Source organism: Terrapene carolina, unplaced genomic scaffold (genome assembly GCF_002925995.2).
Source record: "Terrapene carolina triunguis isolate 2854851 unplaced genomic scaffold, T_m_triunguis-2.0 Scaffold198, whole genome shotgun sequence".
Classification (NCBI taxonomy): Eukaryota; Metazoa; Chordata; order Testudines; family Emydidae; genus Terrapene; species Terrapene triunguis.
The window spans coordinates 603,072-624,457 of record NW_020664549.1 but is presented as its reverse complement, the minus strand read 5'-3'; the positions used below and the strand labels follow the sequence as shown (position 1 = coordinate 624,457).

Sequence of the window (21,386 nt, the reverse complement as noted above, 5' to 3'; positions counted from 1 at the left end):
TGGGTAAGAGTGGGAGCCAGGTTCCCCTCCTGCCCCCCTTTCCTCACTCCATAGAACCACCCAAGTAATTGGTAGCTTCTCTTCCCACCCTTCCAACTGCAGCATTCCAAGGTGCTCAGCACGGTGGAAACTAATCACAGTGGAGTGAAGTTTCACTACAAGCACGATGAAGCTTGACTGCAAAGAGTGAAAGTCAATGATTTGCACTGAACCGAGTCAGAGCTTTCTGGTCCATTTCAGTAGCAGCGTAACCAAAAATCCATTGACTTTACCAGGAAATCTGACTTCAGTGGGTTTTGGATCCGGCCCACTAAAAAGCTCTGCTGTATGTAGTGATAGTCCAGTGTCCTGGCCCTGCACTGGCAGCTTTCAAAAGCTCTGCCTGTGGCTGTTTTTTCCCTTATTGACTTAACTGGAAGGAGGCAAGAAGGCCAGCAGGACACTCTCAGCAGGGAGAGGCTGCGAAAGGAGCATAAGGGAGTGTTTTGTCTCTTCTTATTTTAAGTGGGTTCCTTGTAATGTAAAATTATTTATTTCTAAGAGACGTTTGTGCAGGGCTATATATACCCCAGTGGGTTGTTTTGATATAAAGCATGACTGAAAAGACCCCAAAGCAATTGATTATATTGCTATGTACTTAATGATGTTTATAGCCCTGTAGGTATTCACTCCTGTTGAGTGGGTGTGGGTTTTATTTTTTTTATGGATTCCATTTGAAATAAGAGTAAACAGTCAGAATATTGCCTTAGGCTCTTCTGGTCATGCCCTCCCTGTTTCTAAACCAGTGGTTCTCAAACATTTTGTGTTGGTGACCCCTTTCATACAGCAAGCCTCTGAGTGCAACCCCTCCCCCCCCTTATAAACTAAAAACACATTTTTTTTATATTTAACACTATTATAAATACTGGAGGTGAAGTGGGGTTTGGGGGTGGAGGCTGACAGCTCGCAACCCCCACCCCCACGTAATAACCTCTCAACCCCCTGAGGGGTCACGACCCCCAGTTTAACCCCTGTTCTAAACTAACTTCCTGTCCAGAATCCATTGCTCTGTCCCCTGCTGTGTGCCCTTGGCATGCTGAAAACCAAGGGCCTCATCCTGCAAGATAGAATCGTAGGACTGGAGGGGACCTCGAGAGGTCATCTAGTCCAGTCCCCTCCATTGTCAGCCCACGTGCTGAAGCTTCTTGGTTCTCAGGACAAGTGTTCCACCAGAGCCCCATTTAGGGCACCCTACAGAGGAAGAGTGCTCTGGTGGTTAAGGTGATGGACTTGGAATTGCAAGCTCTAGGTTCAGTTGCCAACTCTACCATGGATTCCGTGTGACCTTTGGGCAGGTCATTCTATCTGACTGTACCTTGACTCTCCATCTGTAGCATGGGGGATACTTGTATTTCCACAGCTCACAGGGCATTGACTATACATTTAATTAAGGTTTGGAGGGCATTCAAGAATATAATGGGAATAGGGCCACATGTTTAATATCTGCTCCTAGAAAACAGTGTAAGGTTCTTCTAACAGGTTTTTGGAGATTGACCATCAGCATGGAATCTGAGTGCCTAAATCAGAACAACATGCACAGTAAACAGCAGTGAATCCACAGGAAAAGGTTGATTCAGTGCCTCCAAGATTTCTTGGTTCCAAAAAGCTGGTGAATTTCAAACCTTGAAATCCAGCCAAATATGCCTCCCTACAGGGGCTGAATTTTATTTGTTAATGGACACCCAGGCTGCTAACATTTTCCATGTTTTCTTAGCTCCCATCCAGTTTAGATTACACACACCTGTCCGGTTACAAACAGGATTTGATGGAGCATGAACTCTTCCTGCAATGGGCTGATTAAAAAATGCTTAATCTTGCTGGCATTTTCATGGAGAGGAGGGGGCTCAAACTGCCCCTGTGGGAAAGAGTTTAGCCATGTGGATTGTGAGTTGGAGTTTCTTCTGTTTTCAATATTTTGTTGGGGAAGGGGGAATCCCACCAGGTTTTTGTAATTGTGGGTTAAACATCCCCTTTTTTGTTAGGGTCCAGATAGTTAGTTACTTACAGTAGGGTTTGGTGTGGGGAAGGGAGGGGTGTTTGGTGTTTAACCAAACCATTGTGTGTTGTGCTGGAAGTCAGCTGGGTGCAGCTAGCCATGGACGCAATCACGTGCTGCACTCCCATCAGGAGGGAAACTGGCTCCTTCTGAAACTCCTGGGACAGGGGAGGGTGGTCCCCAGCAGGACCCCCTACCCTACATCTACTTAAGTCTAATTCTATTTATAAGTCACAGGGGGAATTCCTTTATAAGGAAAGGAGGGGGGAAAGTTCCTGAATAAGAGACTGTGGATTCCGAGATTTAATGTTCTGTCTTGTCAAATTCCAACTCGCATAACTGGAAACAAATGCATTTAAAAAAAAAAAAAGTTCTTACAAACTTGGTTCACAACTTCCAGCTTCAGTAGTTGGATTTTTAATTTGATCTATTTACCCTGTAACTAAACATCTAACCATTACAGGTACAAACCACAGATAAATTATTGCAGAATGTAGCCAAAAAAATAAGTTATAGGAGCAGTAATATACGGACGGGTTAACGAGATCTGTTTCGTTGATACAGGATACCATTTTATTTTTATATATCTGCAAGATAGCAAAGAATAGCTGTACACCTTGACACCGCAAAGATCAGTGTTGTCATCCAACGCCACTTCTCTCTCATGCAGCCAATGTATGGGCAGGAATGCTGAGAAATTGGGAATTTTTCTCTAGTGGATTAGTGGTCTAAATCACAGTAGGCTAAATGGAAACACCAGAAACCAGACTAGACACCACAGTGAGCAAAGCAACAATTGTATGCTGGGACATCTGCTTCCTTTGCATCTCAAAGCTCTTTTTTCTACAGGTAAGAACTTGCTTCTCTACTATTGCCAGAAACCCTTAGCTTGTCTCAGAAGTACGAGGGCTGCTTTGCAGCAAGGTGGAAGAGACCATTGCCTGGTTTAACCTAATTGGTAAGAAACCTTAACTGAGGAATGTTATGTTGAGTCTCTTTGTTGATTCAAGAGAGTCCCTGGTGGGATGTCATCTGATCAGTTTGCTTTCCCTGCATGGTTCTGTCGTGCTTTTGCTGTCACAGTAAACCCTGTGGCCTGGAACAGGCCTATCTCCCCTGCCAGCCTGTGGAAAGGGCTATGTGCTGTTAGTGAGGTAGGCTCTGACTTGGGCCGTGCACTCACATAAGGGAGTAGGGACTTTGCAGGCACCCCTCCAGGAGCCACCTGGATTTTGGTCCAGGAGTGTAGGGGTAAGTGGGACTGTTGGTTTGGCTGCTGCTCCTCCCATGAGCAGGTGGCTGGAGAGTGGGCGGAGCCTTGTCTCCACCCCTCCTACTCCCTGGCTAGTGTAACCCAGCCAGTTCCAGGGTGGGTAAGAGTCTATTGCTGATGCAGGTCAGCCACAAATGAGACCCTTCCAGGAGCGAGGAGGAAGCCTGGCAGGAAAGGAGTGCTAGGGAAGGACTGGGCCAGTGCACCCAGGTTGTAAAAGATACCTAGGCTGGTGGGGGGAAGAATTCCCCCAGGACAAACAGACTGTAGCACAGCTGTGTTGTCCTATGGGGCCATCCTGCAAGCTCTAGTGTAGGGGGTATTCAAGGGCAGGACTGGAATAGGGCAGCCCGATAGCCTCTAGCAATACAGGGCCACTGTGGAGTGCTGTCACCACCGCCAGCAGGGGGTGGGCTGCCAAAGTTACTATAGGGCCATTTTGACCCCTGGAGCATCCGATTCCTGGAATCGTTGTCTTCCTTTCTTTAAGGTTATGCTCTCTCCCCCAGTGCCGCTCAGCGCTATGGATACGGTGATTAGCCTAGCCCCATGGACACCCCCACACACTCCATCGCCAAGAGTAATTCGGACAGAGAATGTACTGTAGGAAACAGCCTTGCCCTGATCACCAGAGAATGTACTTGGTGCCCTGGCAAGTCATTTCCATCTCTGCCTCCCAAGATTCTGCTTAGCACCCTGCATTTCTATGCCAGGGGACACCATCCCCCTAAAAATCACACTTACGTTTGCAAATGTCCCCACTATGATTACAGGTAGCCCCTAAGATGACTTTCGACGACTGTCTCTTTGCATATGTCATTTCTCTCCCCCCCCCCCCCCGTTTGGTTTTGTGGATTTGAAAGCATGGGCGATGGGGGAGAGTGATTGTCCTTTGCCTTCCTTGCATCTGTGTGTTGTCATTGACACCAGGGTGTAAATGGGTGCTAAAAACTGTGCCCCCTACCCACATTGCTGACACACTCCGAGATCATGCACAGTGCCTTGTGCAACAGGGCCGGGATCTCCCTTGAAGCTTCATGGTGCTAGTAGAATACCAGTGATGATTGTTCTAGGCCGGGGTTCTCAAATGGGGGGTCGGGACCCCTCGGGGGGGGGTCATGAGGTTATTACACGGGGGGTCGCGAGTGGTCAGCTCCACCCCAAAGCCTGCTTTGCCTCCAGCATTTATAATAGTGTCAAAAATATATAAAAAAGTGTTTTTAATTTATTAGGGGGGTCGCACTTGGAGGCTTGCTATGTGAAACGGGTCTCCAGTACAAAAGTTTGAGAGTCACTGTTCTAGGCAGTGCGGGTAGCAACGCCTGTACTTATGGCTGTACACAACACAGGGCCTGATTGTGCCCCATTGAAGTCAGTGGGAGTGCGCCCGTAACCATTTGGAAAACGGCTAGTCTTCCAAGCGAGGTAGTGGTGTCCTGCAAATCCGCCCTTGTCTGTCGAAGAGCCCCTGTGATGTACTTGGCCTCCAAGGCACAGGGACGGGGACTCTGTTCCCTACAGGCTCCATCTCCGCTGTGGGGAGTCTGGGCTTTTAAGGAAATCAGGCTCCTTGCTGCTAAAGTCCTCTTCAATAAATCAACAGGCTGATTGAATTGAACATCCCTTTCATTTTTATGAATCTTCAATTAGTCTCCATTGATTTCCGGGGGCTCCCGGCGCGCGTCTTTTTTGAGCGTATCGGATACACAAATAAAAATGATTTTTGATTCTCCGTTAGAGCTGTTGCTGTCCGATGACATTGACTCAGATGCTGTAATCTCTTAAAACCTTTTAATCAGATCATTTATCGCAGCTTGGGCGTCTGGGGGCTTGGAACCCTTCCTCTCCTCTCCGAAAGCACATTTGATTTTATTTTTTTCAGTGAAAAAATAAATGAATTGGTAAATTGCAAGTAAAAGGTTACGAGTGAAAGGCCAGGTGGGGGAATGTTCCCAGCTGGGAAGCTAGGAGGCGACTAAGTAATGGAGGCTCCAGACCAGTGGTTCTCAAACTTTTGTACTGGTGACCCCTTTTACCTCTGAGTGCGCGCCCCCTTATAAATTAAAAACACTTTTTAATATATTTAACACCATTATAAATGGTGGAGGCAAAGCGGGGCTTGGGGTGGAGGCTGACAGCCTCCATATAATAACCTCGTGACCCCCTCAGGGGTCCTGACTCCCAGTTTGAGAACCCCTGCTCCAGACCCATTTAGAAAGAGCTTCTGTAGCAAGGTGGCTGGAAAGGGTGTGATCCCTCAAAACCATGGGGGAGATGCAGACCTTTCAGCAGGTTCTCCTCTGTTTTTATGAGCCTGATTCCGCCACCTTTCTTCCCACTGGTGTAGCACCTTACCATGTGAGCAGCCCCGGTGAAATCATTGGGCTGGGAGCACTGTCACAATAAAGCACTACTCAACACATGGGAGGGTATTGGAACCAGACCTCTATGCTGAGGATAGCTCATTAAAGCCAGCTCTTTCTCCTCTCATGGCAGAGTTACAAATGTAAATGAGCTGGGGCATTTTCCCGTTCTGTGAGATTCCCTTCTTTGACTTACAGCGGCAGTTACACCGACTGGAGATCTGCCGTGTTTGGGGCCGCCAGCCTTGGAGGTGAGCTGGGAGTGGGTGAGGGCATGTGTACCTAGCGCTGAGATTCACTTGCCATTTGCTTGGGATGGTTTAGTGGCTTGAGCACAGACCTGAGATCCAGGCTCTTTAGGGCTCTAATTCCAGCCTTGCCGCTGAAAGTCAGTGTGCGACCTGGGGCAAATTGCCCCCCTGCTCTGTGCCCCGGCCCCCCCCCCCCCCGCTCTCTAAAAGGGGAAGTGCTTACCCTCGGGGTTGTCGGGAGACTTAGTTCATGTGAGTAAAGTACGTTCAGGATGGAAAGCGCTGATGAGGGCTGAATGGTGTCACGGAGTTGGCTGGTCCAAAGGAGGTGAATGCTCCTGGGGGCTAGTAGTTGGGAGGGTGTAGCTTTCCTGTCTCTTACAGTTAGGTGCCGGCTGCCGATGGGGCAGGACCTTGGTGAATTGCTGAGAGGTCCCTTCTGCGTGCTCTGCGTGTAAGACGTGAGACCCAGTAAGAGATTCGGCCTGTTGCAGGGCAGGCTACTCTGGGTAATGGAGTTCTGCAGGTTGCAGAGTCTCACTTTGTTCCTATGTGTACAATTCCTCTATAAGGTTTTCCCACCGAAGAGCACATGCAAAGCATCCCATTGGATGTCAGTTTTCATCTGCCTCATTGGTCCAGATGTCTGGTCTCCCCAGGTGTCCCCACCAAGGGCCGGGGGGGGCCCTGCGGTAGATGTAGCTGGAGCAGGTGCCGCCACAGGCTGAGCCCTCACCATGTGTTCAGTGCAGGACAGAAAGAGATGTGGCTCTGGCCTTGGAGCACTTGTGATGTTAAAGGACACAGAATGCTGCCTAGACTGAACTGAATAGACCAGACCAGGAGGGGCGGTGGGTGCAGAACCCAGCGGTCTCCTTACTCCTCTCTGGGAGGTGGATCGGCACTGCGGGCCCTGGGGAAGAGGTGCCTTTAGAGCACGTGTGCGTACGGGTGGGGACTGCAGGCCTGACCTTGTCCCTTAGGGGCCCGGAGAAGGCAGCATGCGAACACACCCACCTTCCTACCTCCAGCTTTATTTTTGAATCTCTACTGCCACCTTGCGGAGTGTCTATTTTACTAACAATTCAGCTTCAGGGAAACTATTGACAAACCCCCTCATTAAACTGTACCATTGCTGCCAGTGTGTGAAAGGGGGGACCCTTGAGGTCTGTCAGAGAGAGGTTCACTTTGCCCAGGATAAGCTATATCACTGTGTTTGGAATTTGACTTCCTGTGTCTATTCCTGCTCCAAGGGGCAAGTTGCTCCGTAGCATGATGCTATCTCACTCCTTGACAGAACAAGGAGCAATGGTCTCAAGTTGCAGTGGGGGAGGTCTAGGTTGGATATTAGGAAACACTGTTTCACTAGGAGGGTGGTGAAGCACTGGAATGGGTTACCTAGGGAGGTGGTGGAATCTCCATCCTTAGAGGTTTTTAAGGCCTGGCTTGACAAAGCCCTGGCTGGGATGATTTAGTTGGGGTTGGCCCTGCTTTGAGCAGGGGATTGACTAGATGACCTGAGGTCTCTTCCAACCCTAATCTTCTATGATTCTGATTTCCTTCTCACAGGGTTGGGCATATGTTAAGGGCTGTTATAAAGAGGACAGTGATCAGTTGTTCTCTATGTCCACTGAAGGTCGGACAAGCAGTAATTAATGCTTAATCTGCAGCAAGGCTGATTTAGGTTGGTTATTAGGAAAAACTTGCTAACTTTCTAGTTAAGCTCTGGAACACGCTTCCAAGGGAGGTTGTGGCAGTTCCATCATGGGAGGATTTTAACAACAAGATTAGACACACACCTGTCAGGGATGGTCTAACTTTACTTGGTCCTGCCTCAGTGCAGGGGGCTGCACTTGGTGACTTCTCAAGGCCCCTTCCAGCCCTAAAGATCTATAATTTCATGGTTTTTTTTTCCTCATTGCTTTTTGATGAAAGGTTTACAATTGTTTCTGATCAGTAGAAGGAATTGAGCATCTGGTTCAGATTTGAAGCAGGATGCAGCATTGTAATGGGGGGGAGGGGTTGGTAAATTTTGCACTTCGTGGAAAAACCACAAGAAAAGCTTTAAAGGTGAAAAAGCAGAGCGTGACCGCAAAGATACAGGAAACTTGGACCTAGTCCTTAACTTCCCCAGAGCATGGAGGGAACTGGATCCATCCTCTGAAACATCAGCACTGGATGATTTAGTTGGGGATTGGTCCTGCTTTGAGCAGGGGGTTGGACTAGATGACCTCCTGAGGTCCCTTCCATCCCTGATATTCTATGATCCAAACATGGGTGGGTTGTTAACAGTTCTATTGTAGTGTTCAGAAGCTCTGAACAGGGTCAAAGGCTCGCTGTGCTTGGCACTGCACGGTGTCAGATGAGGTCTGTGCCCTGAGGAGCTTACAATCTAATTGTAACTTTGCAAAAGTTTGAGGGATTTTAGACCTGAAGTTGTAGTTTGGGGCTACCTCTGATTGAAGGGGGCATTTGTTCCTCTTCTGGGTCTGGCTAGGGAGAGCTGTGCTTTCAAAAGAAAAGGGAATTGTAGCAGAACCTGAAAATAGGCTGTCTTTTTTGCTGTTACAAAAAAAATTTAATTGCTTCCTTCCTCTCTCTCTCTCTCATCAGCACCCTCAGTTCAAATCCACAAAGCCATATGTGAAAGTCAAGGTAGTGTAGATAAGTCCAAGGACACTAAACGCACTTGGTTTTGAACGCTCTGACTTTAAATGCGAGGGTTTTGGTCGCTCTTCTGAGCTATGGGCTTGGCTCACATGGTCACCACTGGAATTTCCAGGCCTGAGTGTCTTTCATTGGAACAGTCAGGCCCCTGTTCATTGAACATGTTTGGTGTTCAGGTTCAGCTCAGGTAATCTGTTCATTGGTGTTTTTGGAAGCAGGATACAGGAAGCCATTGTGCATGAATTGGGCTCTTTGACAAGTGTGTGGTGGTTATGGGGAGCCCACAAGACAGTGAAAGGAAAGCTGATCCAGTGGTTAAAGCACAAGACTGGGCGTCAGATCTGGCATTTACATATTGGTAGTGGGCGATTTACAATGGCATGCAATACACTAAGGGTTTCCTCTGGTGCTCTGTAAGGCTCTCTGTGTGGCTTGGAAATACACTTTTGTTTTTACAGTGCCTGCGTTAGCAACTAAACAGGTGCTCTGTCCCTGGAAGTTAAATGCAGGAGCAGCAGTGTGCAAACATGAAGTGGGTGTTCTAAATAGTCATGTGAATGAGCAGGAAACACTGTATTCTGGTTGTGTTAATATCACTATGCTTTCGGGCAGGGCTGCATGAGAAGATTGCTGGGTACTGCAGTGGGAATTTCCCTTCAGACTTTTTACTGGTAAAAGCATCTTCCTTATGTTAACTGCTGCTCACTTATACACACTCTGTGCAAAGTCACGAGAACAGAAACAAACTGCAAACTTTTTTTTCATGGGTAGCAGTCCAAATACCCCAGGTACACAGACCAAGATCTTTGTCTGCTTTGAATGAATAACATGGAGCAGCCCATCCAGTGTGTACCATGCATATTTGGTTTCAGAAGTGGAGTGAATTTAAACCTGGCTCCCAAAATCAGTTCGGGGGCTTGAGTTGAACTTGGTAGGACGTGCAGATCTGTATTAAGTGATGTCACTGGGTGAGGAAAAATAAAAACGTGATTTGCTGTGGGGCAAATACAATGCTCCCCAATGTTTGTAGCAACTGACAGGACAGTGTTCTTCAGGGTGCAATTTTGACTGAAAGCATAATTTTAAGACATCAATTTCTATTGAGTCCTATAGTGACAATACATCACACATTCTTTGTAGTGTTGTTTTTATTCCAGCATCATCCAGAGAGAGCCCCCTTATGCAAGGCACTGTACTTGCATGTAGTGAGAGAGCATCTGTGCCTCAGAGGTTACAAAGGAAATATTACTCCCAGTTTACAGATAGGAACCTGAGGCACAGAGAGACTAAAGTGATTTGCCTTAAGTCACACAGCGAATTTGTCAGTGTCAGAGCTAGGAACAAAACCCAGATCTGCTGAGTCCCTGTCCACAGGACTAATCCTCCTGTGTGTGTTTGTATGGAATACAGACCTCAACATTTCTATTTCTCTCCTAAAGGCAAGGAATATCCTTAGGGTGGGGTGAGGGTTGATTTTTTTTCTCCCCCTCCCCCATTTTCATTGATTCTGATGGGATAATAATTAGAATTGTTAAGGACAGGGAGCAGAAGTTGTACCAGGCTGGTGTAACTTTTCATGATAATTTTACGTGTGTGCAAGTGTGAGAGAATATACTGCACTGGAGATGAACTTCCGTTCAATGGCTTGACAGGCAGGTCATGGTTTGGTCCCTTTTTTTTGCTTTTACTGTAAGTCCATCCAAGCAGGAAACAATGATTTGCGTTGATGTGCGTCAGCTCAGTGAAAAGGGATCCTGTGTCGATGCTCGCAATGTGTTCAAACGACAAGGGAGAAACTGGGCAGTGTCCCTTTAAGAGAAAAAGAAAGCAGGAAGTCTGAGCAGAAAGAAAGTCTCAGCCTGGACTTCGTTCCATCCCTGCCTGTGTGGGGTCCCTGTGGCTGCTTTCAAGCCCACACCATGGCTCCCAACCTGGGAACTTAAGGGTTTTCACTGCATACATTGCTTCTGAGCCAGCTGCTGTCTTCAGGTGAGTGGGAATCTCCTTTCATGTTTGTACAGTCTGTCTTGCAGATGTAAAGAGCCAGGTAAATGCTACGGAATGTTCCTCTCTTGGAGTCTACACTGGCTTTGTTGCACTGCATTATGCTTAGGGTGGTGTATGGAAACCCCTGATGTGCAACCAGGATTACAGGTAGTGCCAGGGTGTGTGTGTGTGTGTGTAGTATGGTATTCTGTTGTAACAACAATACTGAAATGCATTGTTATCCTCACATGCATGTGATAATGTGAGACCAGAACAGTGAGAGAGAGATGGATCATGTGCTGATGACAGCTGCGAAAGGAAGCATTGGGGCGGGCGGGATGAGAAAGAGAGGGAGACTAGAGGTGATCTCCCCGTGATCAATACATGTTCTATGCTGGAATAGAGCAGTACTGGCTTTCTTGTTCGGGGGGGGAAATTGGTTGTGGTTAAATCATCTGGCATGACCTGATAGACCTTGTGAATCTTGGCAAGAATATCAGCAGGCTCACTAGCTCTTTTTTAGCAACTTGTACCTTGAAAACATTTCTGTATCGATCTGAGGATTCGCCGAGACATTTTCTTTTCTGGGTGCTGATCTAAGGGAGCCTAGATCAGGGGACGCACCAGACTTATGTGCCAGCTCCCATGAGTGAGGGACAGGATTTGTGTCCTTTGTGGCGAGCCATGTTTTTTTAAAAAAGTGGGTTTAGTTTGAATAAGGTCCCTATCTCCGATCTTGCGTTTTGTGATCTATTTTTGCCTGGGATTTTAGAGCACATGCAAGGAGCGCGCAGGCCAGAGGGTGCTGGACTGCAGGTGTCCTCCATGCAGCTCTGCAAGCTCACTTTACCATGGGCTTGTAACATTTTTGCTACTCCGGCTCTGGACCGCTCCTAAACACAGAGCTGGAAGGTGTGATTTCCAGCTTGGAGAAGCAGGCCCTGCACATGAATTGGCTAATAACTTACTATGGCTATTCCAAGGAGGGCGGGGATGCATCAAGCACTTTGCGAATGATGTGCATACAGCTTTGCCACTGAAGGGGGTGAAGGGCAGCTGCCAGGAAGACGACAGCACTGTGTGATGGATGGGGTGTTTGGGGGTGGGAGGAAGCGAGTTTGGCTAATCACAGGAGTACAGACACCTCTGCAGTGGAACATGGCAGCCGTTTGTCACCAATCAATTCTGCACAATGGCTTTCACCTATGGGGAGAGTTATCTGATGAGTAGGGTTGGATGGGTATCCCGCTGAAGCCCTGAGGGCTGCTTGTAAGAAGCATGATGTGCCCCATTTGCTTCCCATTCCCCAGTGGGGTGTTCATAGTGAGTTGTCCAGCCCCGAATATGCCTCAACTGGCATTCTCCTGTGAGGGGACAGCGTCAAAGGCCAACAGAAGCGTGTGCTTGTGCACTCTTCCCTAGAACAATTGCAGGTGGGCACAGGTGACAGAACTGCAGGCGTATGAACTTCAGGAGTGTTTGGACATAGAATTTTGGTTCAGCTCTTTGTCGTGACGGGGTCAAGTGCAAAACTTGGATCTGGATCCCAATTTGGATGCTGAGCTGTCTCCCAGTGTGTCCCCTCTGCCCAAGTGCAATCTCACACACCACTCAAGTCTGGGAAGTCCCACTGTGGAGTTTGGCACAAGCCCATTTCTAATGACCACATGAGCTTGAAGGTTCATTGTACTGAGATGCTGCTGCTGGTAAGTGAGATTTGAATGCTGAGCAGAGACTGCTCTCAGTCTGGGAATTTTTTTGCTCTCGGGGCAGGAAGCTGAGTGCTTCCTCTTTAACCAGTGGCTGCGAAGCTGGTGTTGCAATCCTATAGGTTTCTGTTCTTGCAGCTGGGAGGTGCCTCTCTTACCTTGCAGCCCTCAATGCTTAGTATTTTTCTTGCATCAATCAGTGTTTCTTTACCAGCCTGAGTGGCTTCTGACTGGGTTTCCCTGCACAAGGTTCACAGCTCTGTCCTTACCCCATCTTCTCCCATCCTTTCTGAGCTCTGCTTTCATGTTTGTGGAGGGAGGTTGGTGGCTGCTTTTTAAGGGAGACAGAAGGACTCCACTTTAGCAAGAAACAGCAGAAGAGTTGGAGATGGGGGAGGGGCAGTGGACACATGTAGGAGAATGGGGTGGGTGAGTAACCCCTGAATAATGATGCTGTTAGAGACAGATTGTTCCTGGTTATGCTGATTGGTATTGTCTGTGCACCACTGACCTCTGCTGGACAGAATCAGAACTCAGCCGTGTGTCAACTCTCTCATCTCTTCTGCTGACGTCTGATGGAGATTCTCTGACAGCTGCAGTGGCAGCGGACTGGGCTTTAGCCCATAGGGATCAGACTTCTTAGACAAGCCGCTGCTGTGAGGCTGTGTTGGTTCAGTGACACCCGTGCAGTAGTAGGTGTGGCTGGCTGTGTTACAATCAGCTTCTTATGGAAACGGACGGGATCTGACCCTCCAAGCGGTGAGGAGGTTCATCTCCTTGTCCAGGCTGTGTGTGGCTTGGTCCCACATCTCATTTTGGGCAGCAGGAGAAGTGGAATGAGCGTTAAAACAGCAGGGAGGCATGTGAAAGCACACTGGGGCTGGTATGACTTTACTGTCTGCCGGGGTTGTCCATGCGTGTAAACGGCTCTTTTCCTCACAGACTTGTCTTCTCCCCGCTGCCTCACAGCTCAGAGTTGAGCTGGCCTCATGCTGAAAATGCAGAGCACGCCCAACTACCTCTGGAACATGGACGATGTGCTGGGCCAAGGGGCTACAGCCAGCGTGTACAAAGCCCGCAGTAAGGTGAGTGAGGGGCAGGAGGAGAGCACAGGATGGGATGCCCTGGGGGTGGGAAGCCTGAGTTGATTCGGTTGCAGCGCGCACATGCTTCTCTCGGGTGCAGAGTTTACTGGCAGTACATGGACCCACGTAGGCTCCTAATTCGATTTCCCTCCAGTCTGTCCAACCCAGCTCTCTCACACGCACCCCAGTGACGTGTGGCCAACCCCCCTCTCAACAACCAACCCTACTCTGATCTTCCAGCTGCCAAGACCTCCCAACTTGTTACATGCTTCCAAACCCTCCCACAAATTCCCAAGTGATATGCACCCCAACGCAGCTCCCCGTAGCACCCCCCCACCACACCGGAGCTACCAACCCTTCCCATGCACTCTCTTGCAACCTGCTCTCAACCGCCAATCCCCTGGCATGCCCTTCTCATCTCAACTATGTGTAAATTAGTCCTGGGTGGGTAGTTTCTATCACTATCACTCCATGCTCTGTTGGTGCCCTGCAGCCATTGCCTCATGCTGCGCAGCCCAGTGAGCAAAGCCAGGGTTGATTTTGTATCCGTACAGTTGATCATCATTTTACAGTCCCTGCACTGCTCTCTTCCTCGAGCAAAGACAGCGGGCTGCAAAATCATCCAAGGCACTTTCTTGTTATAACCTGATCCAGGCCAGTTTTCATTCTGAGGCTGACTTAGGCCATGGTTTTCAAGGGGTCGTTTAGACTAAGGATATGGTTGGGTTTTTCAAGATGCCTTGGCTTATCTGTGTTCCCATTCTATGCCCATGGTAAAACTCCCTGTGACCTTGGGGGAAGGGAGGCAAATGCCGAACGTTTTTGAAAATGCCACCCATAATCATTGGAGTGTATCATGCATGAGTTCCAGGAAATGAACCCACTGGGATTGGGCCAGATGCTGATCAGTGTCTCTGCTCTCTGAAGTTTATTCAGAGGGTTGTCTCACTGCTCAGTTCAGAGTCGGGATTTGGAAGGAGATTCAGTTTAAAGGATGCTTTATAATGTAAACCACTAACTCTCATGGAGGAAAGACTGGGGGTGATGGTTTTGGGCCTCGCTGGAGATGTTTTACAGAACTGGATAAACATGTCCTGCTCAGCACCGTTCACCTGGGCTTCGGGGGCACAGAAGGAAGTGCAGTAAGCATCGCTGTCCTTGCTTTGCAATGGGGAGAATGGGTGAATCCGACAAAGAAACACATACATTGCCAGGATTGTTTGCTTTCCGAACTGCAATGTACTAACCATGGCTGAGCTATTTGGTCAGGACAGGAACTGCATGAGGGCGCCAGGCTGGGTATGAAATGGGGAACAGCACTAGGGAGAGAGTCAAACCACCAGCTACTGTACTGCAGCCGTGAGAGGCGGCGGTGAATGAACAGTGTGTTAAACCCAGGGCTACTCTGGAGCTTGCGGGGAGATTTTAAGATGACACAAAGGGGAATTTGATTTTCAATGGGAGCTGGGCATCTCACTTCCCTTTGTGCCTTTGCAATCCTCCCCCTTAATCCTTTCATTCCCAACTGGAAACTGAGCTGCCTTCTGGCTTCGTTTTTATCGTCCCCTCTAGAACAGAACCGTCCCCACTCTACAGAGCATGTGTTGTCCACTAACCTGTTTTCCTGGCGGGTTAGCATTCCACCTGAGGGCTGCTCTCTGAATCTATCCTGTATCTTTTCTCCTCCTTGCCCAGAGATCAGGGGAGCTGGTTGCTGTGAAGGTCTTTAATAATGCCAGCTACCTGAGACCACAGGAGGTGCAGATGAGAGAATTTGAGGTGCTGAGGAAATTAAACCATAAGAACATCGTCAAACTGTTTGCAGTTGAAGAGACTGTAAGTCTGTCACTAGCTCTACAGTGGGAAAGGTGTGGCTTGGGGGTAATGCAGCGGGACTTGGCTTTTAGCCGCTGTGACAGGGCACCCGTTGCCGGGATGTGCTTCCTGTGGCTTTTCTCTACCCACCCTCAACCCTCCCTATTGTTTCAGCTCAAAGCACTTGACAAACATTCACTCGTGACGTCTCCCAGCATCCCTGTGGTGTTATTCCCCACTGCTGGATGGAGCATTGAAGTGACTTGGCCAAGGCCCCAAACCAGCTGAGTGATGCAGCTAGGAATAGAACTCAGGTGCCCTGCCATCACATCTGGTGCTTTAACCACTAGTCGACCCGGAATCCCACACCCTAGGGGATGGAGCCAAGTGTCCTGGATCGCACACTCAAGTGGTTCATTGGCCAATTCCTTCGAGTTCTGGGTGGGGTGTATTGTGTTAATCAAGGACTTCGTTTTGGGTGGCAGAGCTCATTTTCCCACCCAACGTTCTCTTGCCTGTGCAGTCAGTCGTCTCTGACTACTAGAGCCACGTAGGCTTCTTGGACAAGGAAGGGACACCACACTTCCGTGGACGGGGCAAGGGGTGGGACACAGCAGCCTGCCCCGGGACTCTGTGCATAACAAAGCGTCACAGGGTTACTGTTTCTCAGAATGCTGCTCAAGGGATCCATCTCTCCTTCTGCCCCCCAGACCCAGGGAAACAGCAAGCAGAAGGTGCTGGTGATGGAGTACTGCTCACGTGGGAGCTTGCTGAGTGTGTTAGAAGATCCAGAGAACTCCTTTGGCTTGTCTGAGTCAGAATTCCTCATCGTGTTGCATTGTGTTGGTAAGTCTCAGAGCTACTGGCTTGGGTGTCTGTGGTGGGAAAGGGGGATAAACGGGTGCTCGATGCAGCTAGTGGGGACATGGGATTTGCATTCTACTGTATATAAGAATGGCCACACTGGGTCAGATCAAAGGTCCATCTAGCCCAGTATCCTGTCTTCCGACAGTGGCCAATGCCAGGTGCCCCAGAGGAAATGAACAGAACAGGTAATCCTCAAGTGATCCATCCCCTGTCACCCATTCCCGGCTTCTGGCAAACAGAGGCTAGGGACACCATCCCTGCCCATTCTGGCTAATAGCCATTGATGACCTATCCTCCATGAACTTACCTAGTTCTTTTTTTAACCTTGGCCTTCACAACATCATCTGGCAAGGAGTTCACAGGTTGACTGTGTGTTGTGTGTTCCTTCTATTTGTTTTAAACCTTCTGTCTATTAATTTCATTTGGTGACCCCTAGTTCTTGTGTTATGAGATGGAGTAAATAACACTTCCTTATTTACTTTCTCCACACCAGTCATGATTTTATAGACCTCTATCATATCCCTCCTTAATCGTCTCTTTTCCAAGCTGAAAAGTTCCAGTCTTATTAATCTCCTCCTGTACCAGCTCTCCTCACACTCAGCTCCTCGTCAGATCTGCTGTAGTGTAAAGATGTGGATGGGGCAAAAACTAACTTACTGCATGCCTGGAGGTGCATTTTACAAAGCAGTGGGAATGGTGGAGAGTGAAGGCCTTTGTCTGCCGAATACACAGGGAGTATGGTCCCTCTGCCAGAAGTGCACTTCCCCCTACCCACTTGTCCTTTGCTGAGGCCAGCTGTGACTGTTAGTCAGTTCCCTTAAGAACTGAGACTGCCAAATTCAGGCCACCAAATCCAGGCTGTCTGTCGCTACTGACCCAGGCTGGATTTGAACCAGTGACTTGGCAGGTGAAAGACTCCATACCCTGGAACCGAGCCCTTCTACTGAGAGGCCATTTGATGGGTGGGCATCTCCATGAGCCTATGTTGGCAGGACTCTAGGTGCTGCAATGTTCTCGGTCCCTGTAGCAAGCCCGCCCTGAGCATGTCAGGAATGTCACCCTATGCTTCTCCATCGAGGTGCTTGGATTCTGATGATGCCCTCGGCATCCTCAGGGAGCTGAGAGACTTAACTGTGCAACTGAACAAGAAGGTAGGTTGTGCTCACGTTATCACATGTCTGAGATGGTACGGTTTGCCTGTGCGTGCTTCCCCTCTTTAGAATGGGCATCATGCTCATGAGTCTTCTCTGTTTATCACAAGTTCACGTTAGCTTCACCGGGTCTGAAAGCTGAACCCAGGGCCACCTGCCTGCCTCAATTCTAGTCCATACCGCTGCCTGTTTGCAAAGCCGGCTCAGAGAAGCGGAGGCCATTCTAAGCAGTGTCTCTCTTTCCCATTGTGCTCGTAGTGGCCGGCATGAACCACCTTCGTGAGAACAGCATTGTCCATAGAGACATCAAACCAGGAAACATCATGCGGCTGGTGGGGGAAGACGGGCAGAGCATCTATAAGCTCACGGATTTTGGGGCCGCTCGAGAGCTGGACGATGACGAGAAGTTTGTGTCCGTCTACGGGACAGAGGAATATCTTGTGAGTAAAGCAAAATGCCAGTGGCTTAACGAGCAAGAGTTCAGGAAGGAAGGGTCACTTGTCTCAGCATACATGGTCTGGAACTGTAGGAGCATGGGCTGTTGCTATGCTTAGTGTATAATAACAATCCCTAGCTCTGCTATAGCACTCTGCATCAGTAGATCTCAAAAGTGTTTTACGTAGGAGCTCACTATCATTATCCCCATTTTACCGATGGGGAAACTGAGTCAGGGGGGGGGGGAATGTGACTTGCCCAGGATCATCCAGCAGGTCAGTGACAGAGCTGGGACTAGATCCTAGGTGTCTAGTCTCAGGGTACATCTACACTTACCGGAGGGTCCGGCGGCAGGCAATCGGTTTTCTGGGATCGACTTATCGCGTCTAGTGAAGACGCGATAAAATCGATCCCTGATCGCTCTGCCGTCGACTCCGGAAATCCACCGCGGCAAGAGGCGGCAGCGGAGTCGACGGCAGCGCGGCAGCGGTCGACTTTCCCCCGTCCTCACAGCCAGGTAAGTCGACCTAAAATACGCAACTTCAGCTACGGTATTCACGTAGCTGAAGTTGCGTATCTTAGGTCGGACCCCCGCTGTAGTGTAGACCTAGCCTAAGTCCGTTGCTCTGTCCACTTAGAATGGACGACCTCCTCTGTCCCCAAGCGTTTCATTCATAGACACTCATTTGCTTAAACTTCACTTTCTATGGCCAAGGTTTTTGAAAGTGACTGGAGATTTGGAGTGCCTCAATTTTGGGGAGCCCAGCTTACAGGGACCTGATTTTCGGTGCCTACGTTTTCGGAAAACCAAGCCCTCTGAAGTGTCTCAAGTTGGGCACCCAAAAATGGAAGAACCCTAAATCACTAGTCACTGGGGAAATCTTGGCTTCCATGACCGACCTGCTGTAAGTAAAGCAGATTCATTCACAATGCTTTTCTTCCACTTCGTCTCATTAGCACCCGGACATGTACGAGCGAGCAGTTCTGAGAAAACCCCAGCAAAAGGCTTATGGGGTGACTGTAGATCTGTGGAGCATTGGGGTAACCTTTTACCATGCTGCTACGGGCAATCTCCCATTTATCCCCTTCGGCGGACCTCGCAGGAATAAAGAAATCATGTAGGTAGTGCCGCCGACAGGAGTGTGGTGTTTAAATGGGCTTTGTGTTGTCTGTTTTGGCTGAGTTTGGTGAATTGAATTGTGTCCTAAAGTGAGAAGCTGTAGTGACAAGTGGACGAGGTAGGCGACATGGAGAGCTAACAGTGCACCCCAATCCTGACCTGCAATACCTCCTGCTCTGCCAGTGCTGTGTGCCCCTCCAGATCTGCCAGTGCCTCCCAGTCCTTGTGTTGCATGCTTTTCTCGAGTCCTGCCTCTGTCCCGATACGAGGCTCTGAGTCTCAGATGTCTGCTGAAGACCCATTTCAGCTACCGACTCCTCATTGTGCTGTTTTCTATAAAGGTGGAATTGCCCAGGTCTGTTTGTGTTTATGCACCTTAGCTTACTGATGATTTAATCACCCAGATTCTCATGTATACTTTAGATCTGCTGGAAGTGTAGCCTGTGGCTGGCTTCATCTGCAGTTCCCAGCATGCCCTGTTCCATGCTGTTCTTAGGAGAGGCCTCTTGGGGCAAGATAGAACACGAACGATGTAGTAGGGACTGCACTTTCTGTGGGGCTGCCCCATCTTGGCAAGTCACCAATGCAGCCCCTGCTATTGACCGCCCCTGTGGTTAGCACTACAGGGGCGGGCACTAAAGCCCCCTTGGAGACCAAGCCGGCTGTGCTGTCCCTAACTCAAGTACATGAGGGATTAATTGGGTTCTGCTCAGAGTGAGCATCCAGGCAGGAAGACGGCAGAGCTGCAGTTGGCAATCAGTGCTCCTTTCTATGGTATGTTTGCCCTGATAACGGTGTTTCTGTGGCTTTGTGGTTTAACGGCTGAAAGACGGGGCAGCTTCTGACTTGACTTCCATGCTGTTGCTTGAAATGTCCTCCCTTCCCCCCACGCACCGTCTTCTGAAAGCGACGCAGCTTTTCCCCCGAGGGATGATGCAAACAGGTTTTGGATTTTTCTTTTCATACCTTTGTACTTCTGGGTTGGGGGTTGATCATTCTGGATCACAGCTTCAAAAAGCAGATGCCTAAATGGCACCCAGGAAACAGGCAGGTGCAAACTAGTCTCAGCGTGTGTGGGTTATGTGGCTGTACGTGCAATTTCCCATTTGCTTCGCTAGCACGCACAGTCTCTGCTCGCTTGTTCCTGTTGCTCTGGTTTTCCATGCGCGATTTAGGCACCTCTTGGTGGTGGTAAATTTTGGTTCTGTCAATTGAAACTCCTCCCTGATGATGTGGGAAGGTGGAGACTGATTTTCTCCTTAGCCGCTCCATTTCACTCCCTCTCTCTGCCCGTACCCCCTACAACTTGCCAAGAAGTGGTTGGAATGTGCCAAGGGGAGGCCGGTTGTCCAGTTTCCACACAACAGAAATGACTTTTCTTTCAACAGGTATAAAATAACGACCGAGAAACCCGCTGGAGCTATCGCAGGTGTCCAGAGGCAGGAGAACGGGCCCATTGAGTGGCGCTACGAGCTGCCCATCACCTGCCAACTGTCTGTGTGAGTGTTGGAGGGGGTGGGGTTAGCCTGCAGTCTCTGCTTCCAGGGAGCTGTCCCGCCTCCTGCTTTGATCATAGAGCCTCCAACCAGTCAGTGAGTTGCACGGCCAGAAGTGCTGCTTTGGGTTGGAAAAGAGCACAGGGACTCTGCTCTGCCCTCGGCATACTCCAGGGATGTAGTTATGGCATGCAAACGTCCCTCCCCTAGATTTGCTGCTCCCATAGTGCCTGGACCAAGCGCGTCTGTAATAATATGAATACCTCTCTATAAAGGATATCTTTCAATGGTGCTTACGGAGACGTACACGCCTTGTCCTATGGGATTTGGGCACTGAACATCTCAGCTGTAAAAGCCTACTCGTTCCATCTGCTGGACTTCTCCGTGCATCCCATTTTCTCTGTCTCTGATTATAAGCTCTCGGGGGCGGTGTGGTGCGTGTCACGCATGCTTACACAGCATAGCTGTGCGCCCCCCCTCTAGTGGCTGGACTGCAGAGATGGTTGAGTTGGCTACATCCTTTGAGCCAACAGAGCTGGGGCTTTTTGCTCAGGCAGTGGAGGCTCTTGCGTGTTGATCATAAGGTGCGTTACTTCAATCCCAGCTACCCACGACCCTCCCGAGTGTCCCGTGTCCCATACAGTGCTGGGCACATGGCTGGTGTTGAAATAAATAACCTTGAGCATGATTAAGACTTTCGGAGCAATACAAGGCTCTAAAAAGCTGTGATTGAAGCCTCAAAGAGAATGTGTGGAGCCCATTGCTATCTCTGTGCCCTTCATTATAGTCTTCTGTGACTGTATATCTGTCTCCTGTGAGGTACTCATTAATATGTACCTGGGGCCTGATTCTCATTTATGTTAAGGCTGGAGTGGTATAAAGGGCCTAAGTGTATGTAAAATGCCTCAAAACAGTTAGTGTTTGTCCCATGCTATAAATCTGGGGAAAGAGAATTTGCCCATTTTGTCACATTATCCCTCTCAGTTGAAGTGACTCACGTTGTTTTGGTTAATTCCAAAATTTCCCACTATTGACCGTGTCTATATTAATCCTTTCACAGTAGAAGATAGCTTTGGTACTTAAAATCAGAATTTAGGGTGTAATCGTGCCGTGAGTCCTTATTGAACCTAGCA

The 21,386-nt window shown here is 49.0% G+C and overlaps 1 protein-coding gene across 1 annotated transcript in view; it reads left to right on the top strand.

Moving 5' to 3' along the window:
• The first annotated feature begins 10,528 nt into the window (after nt 1–10,528).
• The window catches only part of LOC113407134 (inhibitor of nuclear factor kappa-B kinase subunit epsilon-like), a 33,020-nt gene continuing 22,162 nt past the window's right edge, over nt 10,529–21,386 (top strand). The window contains exons 1-7 of the mRNA XM_026655223.1: nt 10,529–10,578; nt 13,227–13,369; nt 15,065–15,205; nt 15,895–16,030; nt 17,461–17,642; nt 18,595–18,755; nt 20,146–20,256. Coding sequence (XP_026511008.1) covers nt 13,274–13,369; nt 15,065–15,205; nt 15,895–16,030; nt 17,461–17,642; nt 18,595–18,755; nt 20,146–20,256 — 827 coding nt within the window. The 5' untranslated portion in view covers nt 10,529–10,578; nt 13,227–13,273. The remainder of the gene's footprint in view (nt 10,579–13,226; nt 13,370–15,064; nt 15,206–15,894; nt 16,031–17,460; nt 17,643–18,594; nt 18,756–20,145; nt 20,257–21,386) is intronic.